The 18,646-nt window shown below is 34.4% G+C and overlaps 1 protein-coding gene across 3 annotated transcripts in view; it reads left to right on the top strand.

Annotated features, from left to right (window-relative positions):
* Positions 1-18,646, top strand: part of Angpt1 (angiopoietin 1) — a 225,511-nt gene that overhangs the window by 161,901 nt on the left and 44,964 nt on the right. For all 3 annotated transcript variants that reach the window (XM_076835897.2, XM_076835896.2, XM_076835898.1), the window contains exons 5-6: positions 7,116-7,243; positions 15,939-16,040. In XM_076835897.2, the coding sequence (XP_076692012.1) occupies positions 7,116-7,243; positions 15,939-16,040 (230 nt within the window). The remainder of the gene's footprint in view (positions 1-7,115; positions 7,244-15,938; positions 16,041-18,646) is intronic.

The following is an 18,646-nucleotide window of genomic DNA, read 5'->3' as shown; positions in this document are numbered from 1 at the left end:
GAGAAAAGTATTGTTGAGGAATCCGTGATAGAAGACTCTCTGGAGTTCTGTTTGGGTTTGGCTTTACTCCAGATGCTGATTAAAAAGTCATTAAGATTCTCATCTTTATAATCAGAGTGTTCTTACTTGTAAGTTGTGGTGAAGTTAGATAGCATCTCTGGGCTTTAGTTTCCTTTTATATAAAATATAAATAAATAATTCACTTCCTAAGATATTTATGAGGATTAATGAAGCATGTATAACATACTTGGCATTCAAAATTCAGAGTTTAGCACATAGTAAATATTCAATGAATATTAGTTTATTTTATTATGAACATGATTATTATATTTGACCAAGAAGATGATAGATTTTACAAATTATCTATAAAATATAAACTTACAAAGAATTTAAATAGGAGTAAGATATAGCTCAGTTTCCAGAACATTGTAATTAAAATAATAATGCAGAAAGCAAATTGTGTTCAAGTGTTCCCTTATGCCGGAGTTGGAAGGACTATGGGGGAAAGAGTGCAGTATTTAAAAAGGAGAAGCTTTTAGCTACATAACCAAAGACTTCAAATTAGTTAAAAGTATTTAAGAATAATAATTCATATGCTTGTTATATTGTAGCATAACTATTTATATGTAAAACCATATGCAGTTGCCTTCTTTGTAAGCTAAGAATATCATGCTAAGATATCAACTCAGATATCTAGGTTTGCACTCACGTGTTTTATGTGAGAAAAGATGTCAAATATGTAATTTTTAGTTTTTAAGCTTTAATGAATATATAAGCTCAGTATATTTCTCTCTATATAATTATACATAAGTATAAATTTACAAATATATTCATACATAATCATATCATACATATATAATTTATATCTTATATATTTAAATATATAATCTAAATATATTTGTGTATATATTTTTTAAAGTCATTGCTAAGTCTCCCTTATATCTGCCCACTGGATATTGAAACTTGGGCTATCTGGAAATCTGTTAATTTTTCCATATCTGTGAAATGGAATGTATTACCTTCTTTCACTTTTTAAAGGTCCTTTTAAATTAGGATTCTAGCGAATGTCTCCAACATGGTCTATAAAATGCCCACACACCTGGCTAAAGTATATAGAATCTTTTCAATCAAATATTTGCTTGTTTTCACCTTGTCAGATTTATGGTTTGTACTCAGCCATATGCTCAGTGAACTCGAGTGACCTGTTGAAATCACAGATTTAGGGTCAATTTCTAATGCTATGATCTGCCTAATGATGGCAGCTCAAAAAATTTCCCAAGGATTACCCTTGAATAAACAACTTGATCCACATGTATTCTAACGTTTGCTAAATACTGGAAAGATATGAATCATTAGCCACATTTAGAGTTTAAAAAGAATGTTTGAATAATTGATTTCTCACAGCAACTTGTTGGGAAATGGTTAGGAAGAAAGGCTTTGGTGTTTTACATTGTCTCTGGTAGCAAGGCTAATTGCTATTTATGTTCTCTGCTAAGGTTACTGAGACTCTGAATTACCAATTCCACATTCCAGGAAGCTTTCTCTGGAGGGTTCATCTGAATTGAAGTGACCCTCTGCCTCAGCTTTTATGGTCCTTCCCTGAAGTCAGTCTGGTGGAAGATGTACCATCTGGATTGAAATTGGTGAAATGCAGGGAAGAGCAAGATATAGGGAACAGCTGCTGGCATTGGAGTCTCAGGTTGCTCATTGACTAAATGTTGGATGGTGAAAGACAGACATGCACCTGCTTATGTCCCTATTCTTTCCCTTTGAATGACAAAGATGGGATGTACAGATAAGGCTAAATGAAAAGAATGAATGATGATTCTTCTGAAGACTTCTAGATTTATTTTCTGATATTGGTATGAGGGAAGGCTTTGAACTGACATACCAGACTCTTAGAATTTAGCTCAGAGAAGCTTTCTACAATTTATATTTTTTATCTCTTCTATGCAGCCTTCCCTGAGTCCACTTGGCAGATGGAGCATGTTCTTCTTGCATGTGCCTAGGGCACTTGACACATACTTCTAAGACAGTTATTGTCATCATTCCATTTTTTTTTTTTTTTGGTACTGCCTTTAAACTGGTAACATCATAGTCCTAGAAGATTTTGCCAGCTGTCTTGTGACCAGGTAGATAGCCAACAGATGTGAGTCAGAGCAAAGATACAGAAACCAAATCCTGATCACATTGTTTGAAACCTGATCATGACTCACCTAGAGTTCTACCCTGGATTGTTCAATGACATGATTAAACACATTTTCTTTTTGCTTAAACTGGCTTGAGTTGAGTCTGCCCCTGCCGTGGATACCTCTGTCATGAAAGGTCTACTCACATAATCTTACTCCCATCCAGCTGTGATCACATTAAGGGTAGGTTTGTATTTTCTTATGTCTCTATCTCTGTTGCCTAGGAACTCTTATTTATAGCAGATGGTCGATCAATATTTGTGGAATTAATTAATTGAGAGGAACATGAGGCAGAAGACCAATAAAAATGCCACAGTCTAATTATCTTATATTTACACTTACATTAATTTTTAACTGATGACACCCAGGAGAGGAAGCAGGGTCAGTGAGAGAAAGAGACAACACAGGGTTTGGAAGGAAAGATTAGGTGACAAAATGAATGAAAGCTGTGGTGGAAGTAGGGACTGCCTGACAGATGGTAGAAATAGGGATCATGAGTTCGAGAGAGGCAGATGCAGAGTTCAAAATGCTTATGTATCTTATAATTCTCTCTGGAAGTATGAAGCCATGTTAGATGGTTTGCAAAATGAATTTTTTTAGAAGGAATAAAGATCCAAAAATGGAATCCTACTAAACATGTGCATAGTGGGTGAGGAGAAGAGAAAACCATAAAGATAAAGGAGAAAGCATAATTAGAGACATAGAGAAGGGAACAGGAGGGACCAACACAAAAGATGTGGAATAAATACAAAGATGATTTCTACAGTGTAGAGGGAGTAGAGGAGACATAGCCCCCATCCTCATGGTAAATCCTAAACATCATATAAAAAGTGACAGGAGACTGGAGTGGGATTTCATCTTTAAAAAAGTGGAAAATGTTAAAGGCACTTGTAGGAAATATGATAGAAATCTACTAGAAATGACCTAGTGCTTGCAATCTAGAATGGGGGTAAGAAAGTGAATGAAATCTCACCTGTCTGCAGGCCAGAATTTGCCCATGCAAGGATGAATGGGTGGAAGGACAGTCAATAGGGACTGAAGTAAAAGCCACCTGAAACATTCGCAGATGTCTGAGTGAAAGCTAGTGGCTAGGAAGAAAGAAAGGGGAAGCTAAGAAAGGGTTGATAGAAGGGCCAGGATCTAGTAGAGGAAAGACATACTCATTAGGGTTTAAAGAATAGGAGAGGAAAAGATGAGTTTGTGGTCAAAGGGGGAACTTTAGGTGTAAAGACCAATTTTTAAATTCATTCTACTTTATTAAAAGTTTCAGCCACTTTGAGAGTTAGATGAAGACTTCTGTCAGGTCTCTGGATCACTGCCCCAGCTCTATCTAGTTGCTACTTAGTATACTCTTCCATCAGGGATTCTGTCCCTCTCTTATCATCTATCACACATTACTCTGGCTATCTTTTCCATCTAATTGAATCTCAAGACCTTCTAAAAATTTTTAAAAATTAGTGCTGATCCTGGCAAAGTTCAGTAAATTCATCTTTGTGACTGTGTTTTAAAATGTTTTACAATATCTACACATGACCTTGAGCTTCAGAGTGCTCCTATAGTCAATGATATAGGCCTCAAAAAAGTTACAGCCAACAGGCTGGTATATGCATCATACATCATTTTATCTTAAATATTTAAAAATCTTAACTAGTAAGGTGAAGTTTATCTGGTTAAATTGCCTGTTTCTTTTAGGCTGGAACAACAATGGTATAATCTGAATATTTAGTGAATGATGTAAGTTAATTAATCATGTTTGATGAGGACAGGCCAGGTAGGTATGATTTTACATATAACCAGTCTTGTCCTGGGTTCATTAGATACAAAGTCTGAACTTGAGGGTGGAAGGCAGCAGCTCCCAGCACTCCATAGACTGAATTGACTGGCCTTCCATGCTCTCCTCCTGTTTCAAGGTTGCCACGAACAATGTTATTATCATTATCATGTCAACAATGAAAATCACCATTTTAAATGTTTCACTCACTCTGTTTGTAGTTCACATAACTATCCCACTTTATAGATTAAAATAAATCAATAAATACAAACCCTGGAGGTCAACCTACCCTTATATAGGGAATCTTCTTTAAATCATAGTATATTCTAAAAGTAGCAAAGGTAAGCTGTGGTAAAGCTTTTAAGTTGATTTTTATATGATTCAGGGCTATAACTGTAGCCTGAATCAAACTTTCAAGCATAATGGTGGCTAATTAATAAGTAATTAAAAGCAAGAAGTCTAATCATTTTGGAAAGAATGTATCTATGTCTTCTGAAAAAAATGTATTTCAATTTTTAAAAAAATAACGACTTAAATTTTAATGAAATGAAATCTTTGTATCATATATATTACCATCGCAATAACAAAAATTCACAATATAACCATAGTACTAGTTGGACCTTTGATGTTAGAATCTTCAGACCACTTTCCCAGGTATAGATATGATTTAGAAAACATAGAGCAAGTTTCCATAAAAACAAGATACTGACCAGCTTTCCCCCCTTTTTTCTATCATTGAAAGCATATGTGAAATAGCTTCCTTCTTCCCACACAACAGCCCCTCCACTCACATCTTCCTGAAGTGGAAAAGAAAGGGAGGGGGAGGAGGCTGAGAGGAGGAAGGGAGTGTATTCTCCTGAACCACCACATATGGGAGGGCAGGAAGTGGTATATTCAACAAGCGAAGCATTTTCTCTTTAGATAAATGATTCTCCATCTCTCGCCTCCAAAAGAAAAGTGGGTTTACCAGTGGGTCCTGTTGACCACATCTTCCTGTTTTTTTCATACTTTCAAAGAATCATAAATTTTAGTTGGTATTTCTTTATGTCCCTATTTTAGGCATTTAATTGGGCTATTTATTTATTTTAATTTATAACATGAGAAAAGTATTTAGCTTTTAGGAAGGTTTTGTTTTTTAAAAATAATGGTCCATAAAGTTGAAGTAAGTGAACACTATTGAACCACATTGACACTTTGCAAACAATACCTTAATATAATTGATTAATAGGCCTAGTTCCATAAAGATGGTTTTCAAGCGTGTATTTATACATTTTAACTGATATTTTCCTATATTCTATGCAATACTTCTTCACTGTGATATGAACCTATAACCTTTTAGTTTACTTAATTCTGTGTTGATATTGCAATTGTAATAATATATAGCTCTAATTGTTAATACATTCAGGCAAAAACAGTTCAGACATGAGCTATATAGAAAAGTATAGTGTCACTAAATGCTTTAATACATTTTTACATTTTTGTTGTGGCAGAATATCTGATATGAATGTTTCATTTTCTTGAAAAATAATTTAGTATGTTTGAAAAATTGAAACATTCACACTGAGACAGTAATTCTTTCCACAAAAATTAGACTCATTGTTACCTAGAAATTAACAAACATTATGCAAGTAAAATTTAAGTCAGGTTATTATTTTAGATTTTCTGAGTATTTAAAAATCAATTTAAAAGCATTAATTCATAGTTTAGTTTTGCCATTTTTATTATAAAAGACCATTGTAAAATAAACTAATTGAAGACAGATTCTTATTAAGCAACAGAAAATGTTAGCAGTGATACTGCAAAATATTCTTAATAATTTTTAAAGTTAGGTAAATTGAGCATGGTATCCCCACATCTGTAATCCCAGGTACTCAGGAGACTGAGGCAGGAGGATCACAAGTTTGGGGCAAGTCTGTGCAACTTAGTAAGACCCTGTTTCAAAATAAATTAAAAAGAGGGTTGGGAATGTAGCTCAGTGGTACAAGCTTGTCTAGCATGCTGACTAAATTTCCTGTTTTTACTTGACTTTTAGGTGATTATTTCCCCTTTAAAACTTAATTTCAAAGTCTTATTCATTCTATCAATCATATATCATTAACCTGATAATTTAGCTTCAGGGCATTAAACAAAATACAAAGTGCTATTATATTTTCTTTCAAGGTAGTTAAATTGGATCATAAACTCTTTTCTACTTCCCAAATCTAATTATTTTGAGAGTTACTTTGTGTTTTGGTTTTTGTAAAATTTATAGGAACTTATCACTATAAAGCCACAAAAGAAAGGTGCTTCCTTCTTTCAGTGTTTTAAACTGCCATGCTACATTTTGATGCTTGAATTTTTCTTCATCTCTTCCATCTCCAAAAATGTTTTGGCATCTTTTTGACCTTTCCCAGGACTTGGCATATAGCTCAGTGGTATAGCATATGCCTAACAAGTGTGGGGCTCTGGGTTTGGTCCATAGAATCACACATACAAAAATAAATGAATTAAATTTTCCTATGAAATGTAAATAAGAATGTTTTAGAAATTTTGCAGGAAACATTGACATAAATTGCTACCAGTTAGAGGTATTACACGACCAGTTTATTTGTCCTTTGAATTGATGTTTTGTAAAAGATATATAGAAAAACCAAAATTAAGAAATTAAGTTTTATATATATATAGAGAGAGTTTTATATATATATATATATATATATATATATATATATATATATATAGAGAGAGAGAGAGAGAGAGAGAGAGAGAGAGATATGAGAGAGAGAGAGAGAGAGATGAGAGAGAGAATTTTTTAATATTTATTTTTTAGTTTTCAGTGGACACAACATCTTTAATTTTATTTTTATGTGGTGCTGAGGATCGAACCCAGCGCCCCGCGCAAGCCAAGCAAGCGCATTACCACTTGAGCCACATCCCCAGCGCAAGTAAAATATAAATATGCAGTTAGAAATTGCCTTGTAACTTTTTTTCCATTTTTTAATTTTGTAAATCACCTGTAAAAATCTGATATTGTCTTTATGTTTGGTTTTTGGTAAATGCAATATTGACCTTTATGTCGACAGAATGAAGTCATGTTTAGCTACTCTTGAAGTACATGTGGGTGTTAAAGTTACTGATATTCTTATTCATATATTGCAATCTTTTTTTTTTTTTTGCAGTTTTGCTAAAAGGAGGAAAAAGAGAGGAAGAAAAACCATTTAGAGACTGTGCAGATGTATATCAAGCTGGTTTTAATAAAAGTGGAATCTACACTATTTATATTAATAATATGCCAGAACCCAAAAAGGTAAAACCAGAAGTGTTTGTTTATGGGATGTAAAGCAGATCTTAGTTGAATTGCTGGATGATAATCAGATTGATTTGTGAGCTTGTTAAATGGAAAAACAAAAAGTATGTGTGTGTGTGAGCTCATTTCTCCCAAAGATAACTTTGTTTCCCAGGCCCACAGGGGACAAAACCCTATTGTACAGATGTACTCTAAACCTTGTATTGTTTATTCCTTTTTCATATTAGCATTCCCTTTATTCATTGCTATTCATGGGATGTCTCATTGCTCAGAAATGTTTGTCTTGCACAGATCAAATGTTGAAGTCACACCTACCTTGAGTGCATGAGGAATAGCCATATTCCAAAACCCTGAGAACTTAGAGGATTCCCATCCTCCATGAGGGTTGTGGGGGAGCAAGGTATACAGCAGGGTACAAGCTATTTACAGATTACTGCTCCTATTAAAGTGGGAAAATCATACCCTATCTTAACTCATAATTTTGAAAGGATTTGCTTTTCATATTTATATAAAAGAGCAGGTTGGAGAACAGATTTCTCCTTATGTTGAACAAGCCCCAGAGTAAACATTAAAGTAAGCAAGCACTATCTTCCTGCTGTCACCTCTCTTTTCTGTACCACCCCTGTTATTTTTTTATTAAAATATCCATGCCTTCATTCAGTACTATTAAGTGGATGCCATTTATTTGTCAGTCACTATCTGAAGACATCAGTTTGGAATAAACAGTTTCCAGCGTAGTAATGATAGAGATATTTACACAGATAGCTATAAAAAACTGTGGAAGAGTTGTGAGGCAGATGGTTTTTCTGAAGCAGGGAATATGGGGAACATCGTGGTGAGGTAGCCAAATAAAGTGGGATTAGAGGTGAGAGCAGAACTCTCAATGTGTAAAAGCTTTAGCTAGACACCCAAGGTCCAAAGCAGATTGCCTGCTCTTGCAGCACAGACAAACTTTCCTCCCATCTAAATTACCTGTCACAAGTCTCCTTTCTTCTGGGTACTGTGCAAATGTTTCTGGAAGGCCTTCCTTGATTCCCCAAGCAGACTTGCAGGACTTTCTCACTACAAGTTCTATGAGGCAGGGACTATGTCTTTTTTTTTTTTTTTTTTCAAGAGAGAGAGAGAGAGAGAGAATTTTAATATTTATTTTTTAGTTTTCGGCAGACACAACATCTTTGTTTGTATGTGGTGCTGAGCATTGAACCCGGGCCGCAAGCATGCCAGGCGAGTGCGCTACCGCTTGAGCTACATCCCCAGCCCCAAAGGGACTATGTCTTTTATTTTTGATTTTCTGGAAACTGGCATGGTGTCTGCTTATAGTAAGTCCTCAATAAGTATGTGCCAGGATGAATGAATGAATCAATCAATCAATCAATGCTGATGATAATGTCAACACTTTTCTGTAGTATACAGTAAGCAAATCTAACTTTGTCTTTCTGATAATTGGTTTCTTTGATAAGCAAGATATGTGAATCTTTGAGACTAGTTTGCCAGATGTTGTGTCATTGCTGAGACAGAGTCTGGTTGATAATTCAGGTCAAACTCTGTTTCTCTTTTTACTGCTATTATTTCTCTCCAGATTCCCAAAGTTCTAGTACATTAGGTTGGCTCAAAATTTTTTTCCTCTTTTCTGGGACAACATTTTCTTTCCAAAAGTGACCTTTGAGGGTTTCTCTACAAGTGGGAAAAAGGAGGGGGGTGAATAAGTACAGGAGGCAGGAAAGGTGGCAGGCACAGTTCCATATATTGCCCCTCAGTTACCTTCCGGACAAGTTTTGTTTCACCTGTTCTGTGCAAGATTTCATTTCTCTCAAATGCTCAGTGTTTAAAACAAAACAAAAACTGTGAACATAAAATGGTAATCTGAGAATGAGGAGACTAGGATATAAAGTAAAGTTTGAGTATACTAAGGTCATACCTATGATTGAAATCACACACACACACACACACACACACGCACACACACGTGCGCACACACACACACACAGAGCATACACATAACATATAGGAAAGTGTTTAAGAAACTGTCCTGGGGTGGGAGAGGCAAGCAAAAATGAATATACTCTGATTTATCTACAGTACTGCCTTAAATCTCAAAGAACCCCTAATTTGTTATCAGTCGCACTGGAGCTTATAGCTTGAAATAAAAACAAAAATGACATTAACTAAAAATATTAAATGACTCTCCTTTTAGATTCCTGAAGATCCTGTGGTATATATAAAAACAGAAACAGAATTTTCAGGCTTTTCAGATTGAAAACTTTCAGACTTCTAGAATTTTTCACTACATCACCAGTAATACCAGGTGGCTCTTGTGGATGGAGAGAAGCAATTTAATTCATAAAATTCAGTTCATATGTAAGCATAGCTCAACTCTAGTTCAAAATATTTTGAGATGCAAATGATGCAAAGACTATATGCAGAACCACTGCTCTTGTTAGGATAGGAAAATATCCTTTTCTAACTTACAATCTAGGAGAATTTCTATATTTATAAAAGAACAGGCTTATGATCCACTTTACTGGTTCAGTGTCTGGCTTCTAGGTCGTTTACACTGAAACAGCATGATTTAAACTTATGCTTCCCCAAAATAGTGTATTTTACATAAAATGGAGCTTCAGAATTGTTCTTGGATAAATAAAATATTTGAGAAATCTATTTATTTACATGGGGGGAACAAACCCAGTGCTCCTTGCATGGTAAAGATGTTTTCTACCACCCAGCCCCTAAATTTCAAAAAAAAAAAGGTAAAACATCAAATCCACAATGTCAAGTAATTTTTGGATGAAATTTCTGAGTTGTGAGCTTATGAAAAAATTGTAACTTGAGCAAGTTCACAAGAATATCAGAATATATTTGTGAGAGGCAAATTTTAGCACTGTAGAAACTGCTCTAAAAATGGCTTCTCAAAGGAAAGAAGTTCTTACATGACTTGGTCAGGACTATCAGTAGGTTTAGTTATGATTGGGTTTGTTTTTATTGGAAATAAAACAAATGGCAGCAGAGTGTGACAAGAACAGGGGTGACAGAGCTGGGGGGAGAGAGACTCTGAACTTAGGTGTTTCCTTTCTTACTTTATTCCCTCCCCTGTATGATCATGGATTCTCTCACAAGCGGTAATACTATTCTATTGTTCAGACTGATGTAACTATATTTATTTTTAATAAGTCGCACATTTTGACTTAAATCCCTTATTATGATCACTTAGTGTGACCCTGGTTAAGAACACATATTGTATGAATTTCCTCAAAGAAATTCAGAAGCTGGTTAATGCATTGGTTCAAATGTACAGAGCATTAACGGCTTGCCAGCTCCTGATCTGACTGCTTTTCTTTCATTTGCACTCACTCACTTATTCTTTTCAACAATCATATGAAATCGGTGTCCCCATTACCTCTATTTTAGACAAACAGTTTGCCCAAATGACTTTGTTGGTAAATGTTGAACACTGGCTTGGAAACAAAGGACTCTGACTCCAGATTGCACCATCTTAACTAAAGGCTTAAGCAGGATGATTATATTAGTGATGACTGAAGTTTCACAATTCATAATTTTGAACATGAACTTACTTCCAAGTGACACAGGCAAGGGTTTATTATTAGAAAGTGAGTAAATTGATTCATCTTCTTAGTATAATCTACCTCACTCCCCACTATCCTGTAATTTTACTTTCTACTTCTATCTGATATAAAATCAATGATGTTTTCTTAAACATGTAAAAATCACTAAAAGAAAACCTTGTTTTTTGGACTTTTACCCTTCTTGATAGACTGGGCATTATAGATAAAAAGTTTGGTGCTACACTTGGATATGCTTAGCAATAGTTTTGATCATTTTAATGCCTTCAAAATTTCAAGAAATTCAAAACAAACCTATAAAAATAACCCGAAATACATATACTATGGAATATAAACTAATCAATTTTAGACAATTGATAAGATCTTTTAAAATAAGTTATTCATCTTTTAAGCAGTGTAATAGTTGCAAATTTAACAGAATTGTTAGTCTTTGTTTTGCCTGACATTGTTCTGTGCTAAAACAGACATGTTTGCAAAAGCTTGAAAAGTGTTGTCTTTTCAAATGTCATGTGGTTTCCTAGGGTGATTTAATTTTTCAAGAAGATAGAAAAATGAGAATTTCATCTTTTACTTCTTTCTTTTTTGCTTTGATAGTATTAATGGCTTGTGGTTATTTCCTTCTCTGAATTCCCTTCAATGCATGGTACTAGGAAACAGGATTTTCTCTTTCATTTCATAATTTTCTAAAACCAAATGCCCTACAGCCATCTTAGTTTCATCCAAAAAAATAAACCATTAAATCATAACTCTTATTGTAAAATATTAAAAATTTGCTCTGAACTCATAATTCCCCTAATTCTTGGAAAAGGACTGTAACAAATGTGTTAAGACTTTTTGATTTAAGGTTATGGAAAAATAATTAATGTCCACAAAGCTAATCATTCCAACTTGTATGAAACATAAAAGCATAAAAAGTATGTGAATCAAATTTCCCCTTTTTGTTTGGGTTTAGACCTCTGTATTATGTTAAAAGGTGTTTAATGCTTGAGAGCTTTGACCTTGCCTGGGATAGGAGCCAGTTCAATCTTTTCTTGGATAGAAGTAAGCCCAAGTCATATGATCAATACATGCAATAGGCATAGTAAATGTAGTGGGCCTTGTCCACAGGAAGAACCGCCAGATAGCACTGACCACAGAGTGCTGGCAAGTGAACTTTTCAGGTCCTTTCATGTTTCAAATCTTTCTGAAACTGATCTTCTATTTTCTGGAACTTGTTTCATCTCTTAGGCATAGGATTTTAATTTTTATTCTGACTATTGACAAAATAACTGCTTTTTTTTTTTTTAAGAGTGAATCCAATTTTTTAAAGACTGAAAAATACCATGATCAAAGATTAGTGATGCCAATACTGTTAACTAGAAGCCAGTGAATATAATTGTAGGGAATTTTATTGAACTTCTGCATATTTTGAATTTTCTATATTCCATATTATTCAAAGCAAGTTAATAATATAAATCATATGCAATGTTCTATATAATAACCATATTGTAATATATTAAATATTATATACACAGTGATATTATATAATATAAATACATGTTATCTGTAAAATGCATGTAAGAGCCGGGTGCTATATGTGCACACCTGTAATCCCAGTAGCTTGGGAGGCTGAGGCAGGAGGATCTTGAGTTCAAAGCCAGTATCAGCAATTTAGCAAAGCACTAAGAAACTTGGGGAGACCCTGTCTCTAAATAAAAAATAATAAAAATGGCTGGAAAAGTGGCTCAGTGGAAAAGTGCTGGATTCAATCTCCAGGACCAAATAAATAAATAAAATAAAATGCATGTAAGAGATAAGAACAATGGCAATGCCTATTGCTTGAAAAATAATACTCCAAAAACTCTATGCACATTGGCTCATTTAATCCTCACAAAAGATGTAAGAGAGCAGATGTGGGAATCTGAATCCACACAATCCAGCACTCAAGTCTGTGCCCCTGAGCAATGTGTCATTCTGCTCTCTTATACCCAAATTCAACAAATGGAGACTGTTAGACTGTTATCATTGCTGCCATGGAGTCTTGATAAGAATTGTGACACATATGTCAAATCCCTTGACCTTTCAGAATCTCAGCTTCCAAACCTGTAATCTGCCTGGGTAATTTCTACCTCCCCTTGAAGCTTTGTCTTTCTCTATCTAAGATGCAATCTCAGCACTTCTTAACATTTCCAAGTAGCTGGGTACCTTCTTGAAAGGGAAGTTGTCTTTTCTAAAAATTTGTGAGTGATTGTAAAACAAAGCCATAGAATTTTGATAACACTTAACAGCCATTAAAAACTAGACAGCATAGTTTTTTTTCTATAGATACTCTTTTCTTCTGACAGAAAGAAGAAGGGTGAGGGAAAGAAAGGAAGGAAGGAAGGAGAAAATTTGGGATTACCAATGACAGCAGGGTAAAATTTAATTGAGAAATGAGTGAAATTTGTTTTCCTTAGCAAAATGTGTCCTTGACATTTTCATTTTCCTTTGTTCTGATTTAAATGTCATCAGGAAAGTTTCACCTGCTGAATTACCACCTATGCCCCCTTTTAAGCTGTGCCATCTGATTTTATGCTCATAGCAGTCCTGCAATCTCTCAGATCAAGATTACTAATGGCTTCTTCATTTCAAATTTACATGTATATTTTCTTAATTTTTAGTTATCTTGATTTCTCTCAAATATTTGATTATCACATCCCAAACTCAGCATTTATACCCAGTTTTTTTTGCAAGTTTTCTTATTTTATTTTTTAAATATTTTTTAATTGTAGATGGACACAATATCTTTATTTTTATTTATTTATTTTATGTGGTGCTGAGGATCAAATCCAGGGCCTCACATATGCGAGGCAAGTGCTCTACCACTGAGCTACAACCCCAGCCCTCTTATTTTATTTTTATTATATCTCTATTTGTTCAGCAAATATTATTTGAATACCACCTTTGGCTAGGCAATACTATAGGCCCTGAGAATGGCAGCAAATGACACTGAATACCTACCCATCTCTAAGTTACTGATGTATTTAATCTCCACCAGTTACTCACCAAAGTCCACTCATGAACCCTCCTCCCTCTCCCATCCTCATATCTCTAAATCCTTTTTGTTTGAGCTCTTTAAATTATGTATCTATTTTCATGTGACCAACTGCTGATTTTAAGTACATTACTCCCAACAATTTTGAATTAGGTAAACATAGGGTTCAAATCCTAAATTCAATTCAAATCTTGGACCCAGTACTAATGGTTAAGTATAACCATTGGTAAGTTTCTGAAATACTCTCACTTTTTTTCACAAATAAAATGGAAATGATAATCATACCTTCTTCATAGAGTTTTTGTGAGATTAATGCATATAAAGTGCTTGAGTTACCTGGCACTTAACAAAAACACCATTGTTAATGACTTCTTTTTATCTCCTTATTCTTGGTAAAATTTTATCCTTTGTCTCATCTCCAGATGTTTCAGTAGAACATCTCTAATTTGTCAATTAACACTTCTTTTTGGAAGCTACCTAAAACACTAAATATCCCAAATCATCATCATTTTCTTCTCTCGAATGTTAGCTCTTTTTATAAATCTCTCATTTAGATCATTGTCACTATTATTCTTCAGGTCACTGGAGTTAAAAGTTATGGATTTCAGTGTCTCTTAATCCTATAGGATCAGTCACTATTGCAACTTTGCAGTGTTTTGAGTTGATGAGACATATTTTATTCATCATAATATCCTCAGTTGTAATGTCCAATGCCCAAGAACACTTGCTGAGTGAAAAAGTAAGTGAATGAATAAATTAGAATTAAGGATGATGAGAAACTAATTAGAGGTTAAGGACAAAGAGCAGATGAAGAAGGGTCAGTAGCGGTAATGCTGGGAAAGGGAGGGCAATTTAAAATTTATAATCTTGGAGGTGAATCAGTTCTGAGGAATGACATACAGGGTCAGTGGCTGTTGTCAAATTAGAGGAGAGCCCTCAGGAGAGCGGTTGTCCTGTTTCATATGTTCGCATAGGCATGTGTGTCTCCGTTCCTTTCACTCTGAGGAAGTACATGAGTAGTTTGCCCTTTGAATGACAGTTGTTTCCATTGCTTTCATACCCTTTAGCCATTTGTGCTCCAAATGTAATGCCACAGGGAAAACATTGAGGTTTTTCCTTTAATCAGAGCTCAGTCCTATGTCTCCACTGCCTGACTGCTGTGGCTGTATCATATCCACACCGTCAGCCAACCTTCAAAATGCTTTAATATTCAGTTGCTGCAGAATGGTGTTCCCCATAGCCCAGCCCTTGAATAATCAACTGCCACATCCATGCTACAACAATTCCAGTGATTGCTCTCCAAAGATCATCCCATCACAGATATGTTTCTCTTCTAGGGTGGACTCTAGGGAAAATGAATCAGTTGTTTAAATAAATGCTATTACATTTAGAATAATTGAAATAAGCCTAAGTCTTTGAAAGATTTGGATAACTTTTCCACATGGGAAAGAAATGCTTGTCACAGTCAGAAGGAATATAGTATGTCATGTTCTCCTCTTATTGTTCATGACTAAAACTTAAACACATAATGTGTTCTCCATGTGCTGAGGACCAAATTTTGCCCCTAATGTAGTATTTAGCCATCAAGAATAATTATCATAGTATGTAAATATCTAGAAGTTAGCAGTTATGAAATGAATAATGAAATATATATATATACATATATATAAACTTTTTAAAAATTATATTACCCAAACCTTTAATCTTATATTACCAATACTAAAATATTGAAAAAAGTGAGTTATGCTTTAAACATAAAATGGCTTAATTTTAGAAACTTTAGTAGCATTTTTAAAATTTAAACTTATACAAGTGCCTATTTCCATTTAAGATGTTGATTTTTAATTTTTATACTAAAAATTTTTCAGCTAGCTGATCTAAATTTTTACAAGGTATTGATGCATCATTGTTAGAATTTGATCAGAAGTAACTCAAATATGAGTTATAGGAAGAAATAACCAATATGTCTGAATTAATATTTTCCCAATGTAGTTCTTTTTCTTGCAGGTCTTTAGACCTGTTTTCATTTTGAAATATGTCAGATACATACTCCTTTAAAATAAACATATTTCCCCCCTGTCTTTCTTTTCCCTTCGTCTGCCAGGTATTTTGCAACATGGATGTGAACGGGGGAGGTTGGACTGTCATACAGCATCGTGAAGATGGAAGTCTAGATTTCCAAAGAGGCTGGAAAGAATATAAAATGGTAAGATGGGAGAATTTACGGTGGTGTTTGATGTTTTTTTCACAAAGTTATCTTCATCAGATTATATGATGAACCTTTGCATTTTTAGATGCTTTCAAGTTAATTTAAGAATTAAAATGATGCTTACATTAAGGACATTATTTTCATTAGACACAAAACACTCATAAATCATTTTGAGTAAATGATTTCCATGTGTGCATCAGAAAGAGAAATGTATTACTATAATTATTTCATGAACTGCTGTGGATTGTCTGGATCCATTCCTATTTGAATGAGGGTGGGGGAAGCCAGAATTCAGATCAGGCAGGATGGGTGTCCTGCCAGGCAGGTGATAGTAATGGCCTCACTCAGGGCTGGCTAGGTGTTGCTGCTGTTGAATGAGTTCCTCCATGAGAGCTTTCATGTGGCTCCTCTGAACTTCTCTGAATACCCAGGATTATCAGGCCCTTCCTGTCACAGTTGGCATCCCCACGAACAGGAGATACTTTTAGTCTCTTTTTTAATTTTTTTTTAAATTTTAATTTGTTATATATGACAACAGAATGCATTACACATATAGAGCACAGTTTTTCATAGAAATGGCACAGAGACATCTCCACTGCTTTCTATTGGTTAAAGTTGACCATGGGCCCAGCCCAGATTCAAGATGAGAGGAGAACACGAAGGTAAGAAAGGAAAGACTTTGTTCATTGGTGCCTCTAAAATAAGAGCAGACATACCATTGTCCTCTCGATAGTCATTTCCAACATTCTTGTAGCTGATGTTTTCAGTCCCCTGTATGTACTGGTCTTATCTAATTTTTATATCAAACTGATTACTTAATACTATCCTTAAGAGGAACCAGATTAGAGAGACCAAGTTTTTCAAGGTAACATAGCAGATGACTTAATTAATCCATAATCCAATAATCTCATATTCAGTGCCTAAAATATTGACTATTAAAACCTGCTGACAGAATGTCAAATCATAGTAAAAGGTAAGGATTTCCCTTAATGAGTGAATTTTCATTATTTTATATGTAACATTTATGAATAACTTTGTTTCGAAATCTTGATAAATTTCTCCCTTTGAAGGTGAAAAAAAAATGTGATGGGAGTTCTATACTAGAAAAGTTCCATCTCAGTACCTTGTAGACAGTGTCAAACCTGTGGTTGGTTGAAATTATAATTCACCAATTAGTAGGTTCATAGTTGGTTTAATATCATCAAACAAAGGGGTTTTAGTTCATGAAAGGTACTCTCTAGGGCTGTCACTTTACCTAGAAGATTTTTATGAAATACTCAGCTAAACCCTTAGCATGCAGTTTAATTAACAATTTGGAGGGACATGAAGTTGAAATCCAATGTCTTTAATGAACCATAGACTCAAGATAGAAAGGTAGGCTGAGACCAACAAGACAGAATTCCACAGAGAGAATGTGTGACTCAAAGTTTTTTGATTTGTTGGCTGCTGAAAAACCAAGATTAGTGTACTTACTCTACATTAGTAGCAGGTTTTAGGACACAAAAATTGCAGAATTTACTTTAAAATGTTTTCAATTCTGGAGGTTTTTAACCAAGTGGACAATCTTAAGAATTGTAATCAATATGTGAAGAATCTGGAAATCATGTATGGAGCAAGTGAATGATTTGGATTGTTTAACCTGAAGAAATATTTGAAAAGAATTAGGCATAGTCCTGTCTGATAGCTACCTAATTAACTAACTGGATGGAAGCATGTAGTACCAGAGCCTCCTACACAAAATGTGGACTGGTGACCAGCAGCATTAGCTTCATCTGGGAGCTTAGAGAAACACAGGACATCAAGCTCTGCCCCAAAATTGCTGAACTAAACTCCACATTTCTACAATAATTTAAGGGGAGTTCTATAATGAATGGGGAATATAACAGAAAAGCAAAATTTGACTAAGTAAAAGCAAAACCCTCTAGTGCTAAATTCTAACAATAAATGGACTTTCTACTCAGGGACAAGTCCCCTCCCTCATCAGTGTAAGCACCCAAGTAGGAGATAGATCCTCGTTTTTCAGTATGGTTATGGAGAATAGGAATGGTAGTCAGGTTAGATTCTAAAATCTCTTTCTGTTTATATTATTCTATAAACACACGGGGGCAATTACCTAAGTTCTAAAAGCGGACTTGAAATATGTATGTATTAGCAGGTTTATTCTTTACCCCACTATTTCTAAGTGGGTTGAGTTTAGGCAGATCTCATACACATACATTAACTTTCTCATTCATTAAAATGGGACAACAATTATACATTAGGAGTCTTTCAGGGATGCTATGGAGATTAGTAATCATATTAGTAAAGCACTTGGGCACACTGAATTTTTAATAAACACTAGTTGTTATTATTATTATTATTCAAGATTAAAACATCAAAGTCTATAAAACATTTATTAATTTTGCCCAAAGTATTATTTTTCTAACTACTTTAACTCATGATGATTTTCACCACTAAAATGGGATGTGAAGAAGCTATCCAAGAAGTCAAACAATTGATATAGGATCAAGCAAATCTTAAATGCATTATTATTAAAATTAATGATAATGGAAAATGAACATAAAGTTGTCATCATTGTGATTTTCCAAAATGGTGAATTATTA

The sequence above is a fragment of the Callospermophilus lateralis genome, chromosome 16 (assembly GCF_048772815.1).
Source record: "Callospermophilus lateralis isolate mCalLat2 chromosome 16, mCalLat2.hap1, whole genome shotgun sequence".
Classification (NCBI taxonomy): Eukaryota; Metazoa; Chordata; class Mammalia; order Rodentia; family Sciuridae; genus Callospermophilus; species Callospermophilus lateralis.
The sequence above is the reverse complement of the archived record's forward strand: the minus strand, read 5'-3'. Positions and strand labels throughout refer to the sequence as shown.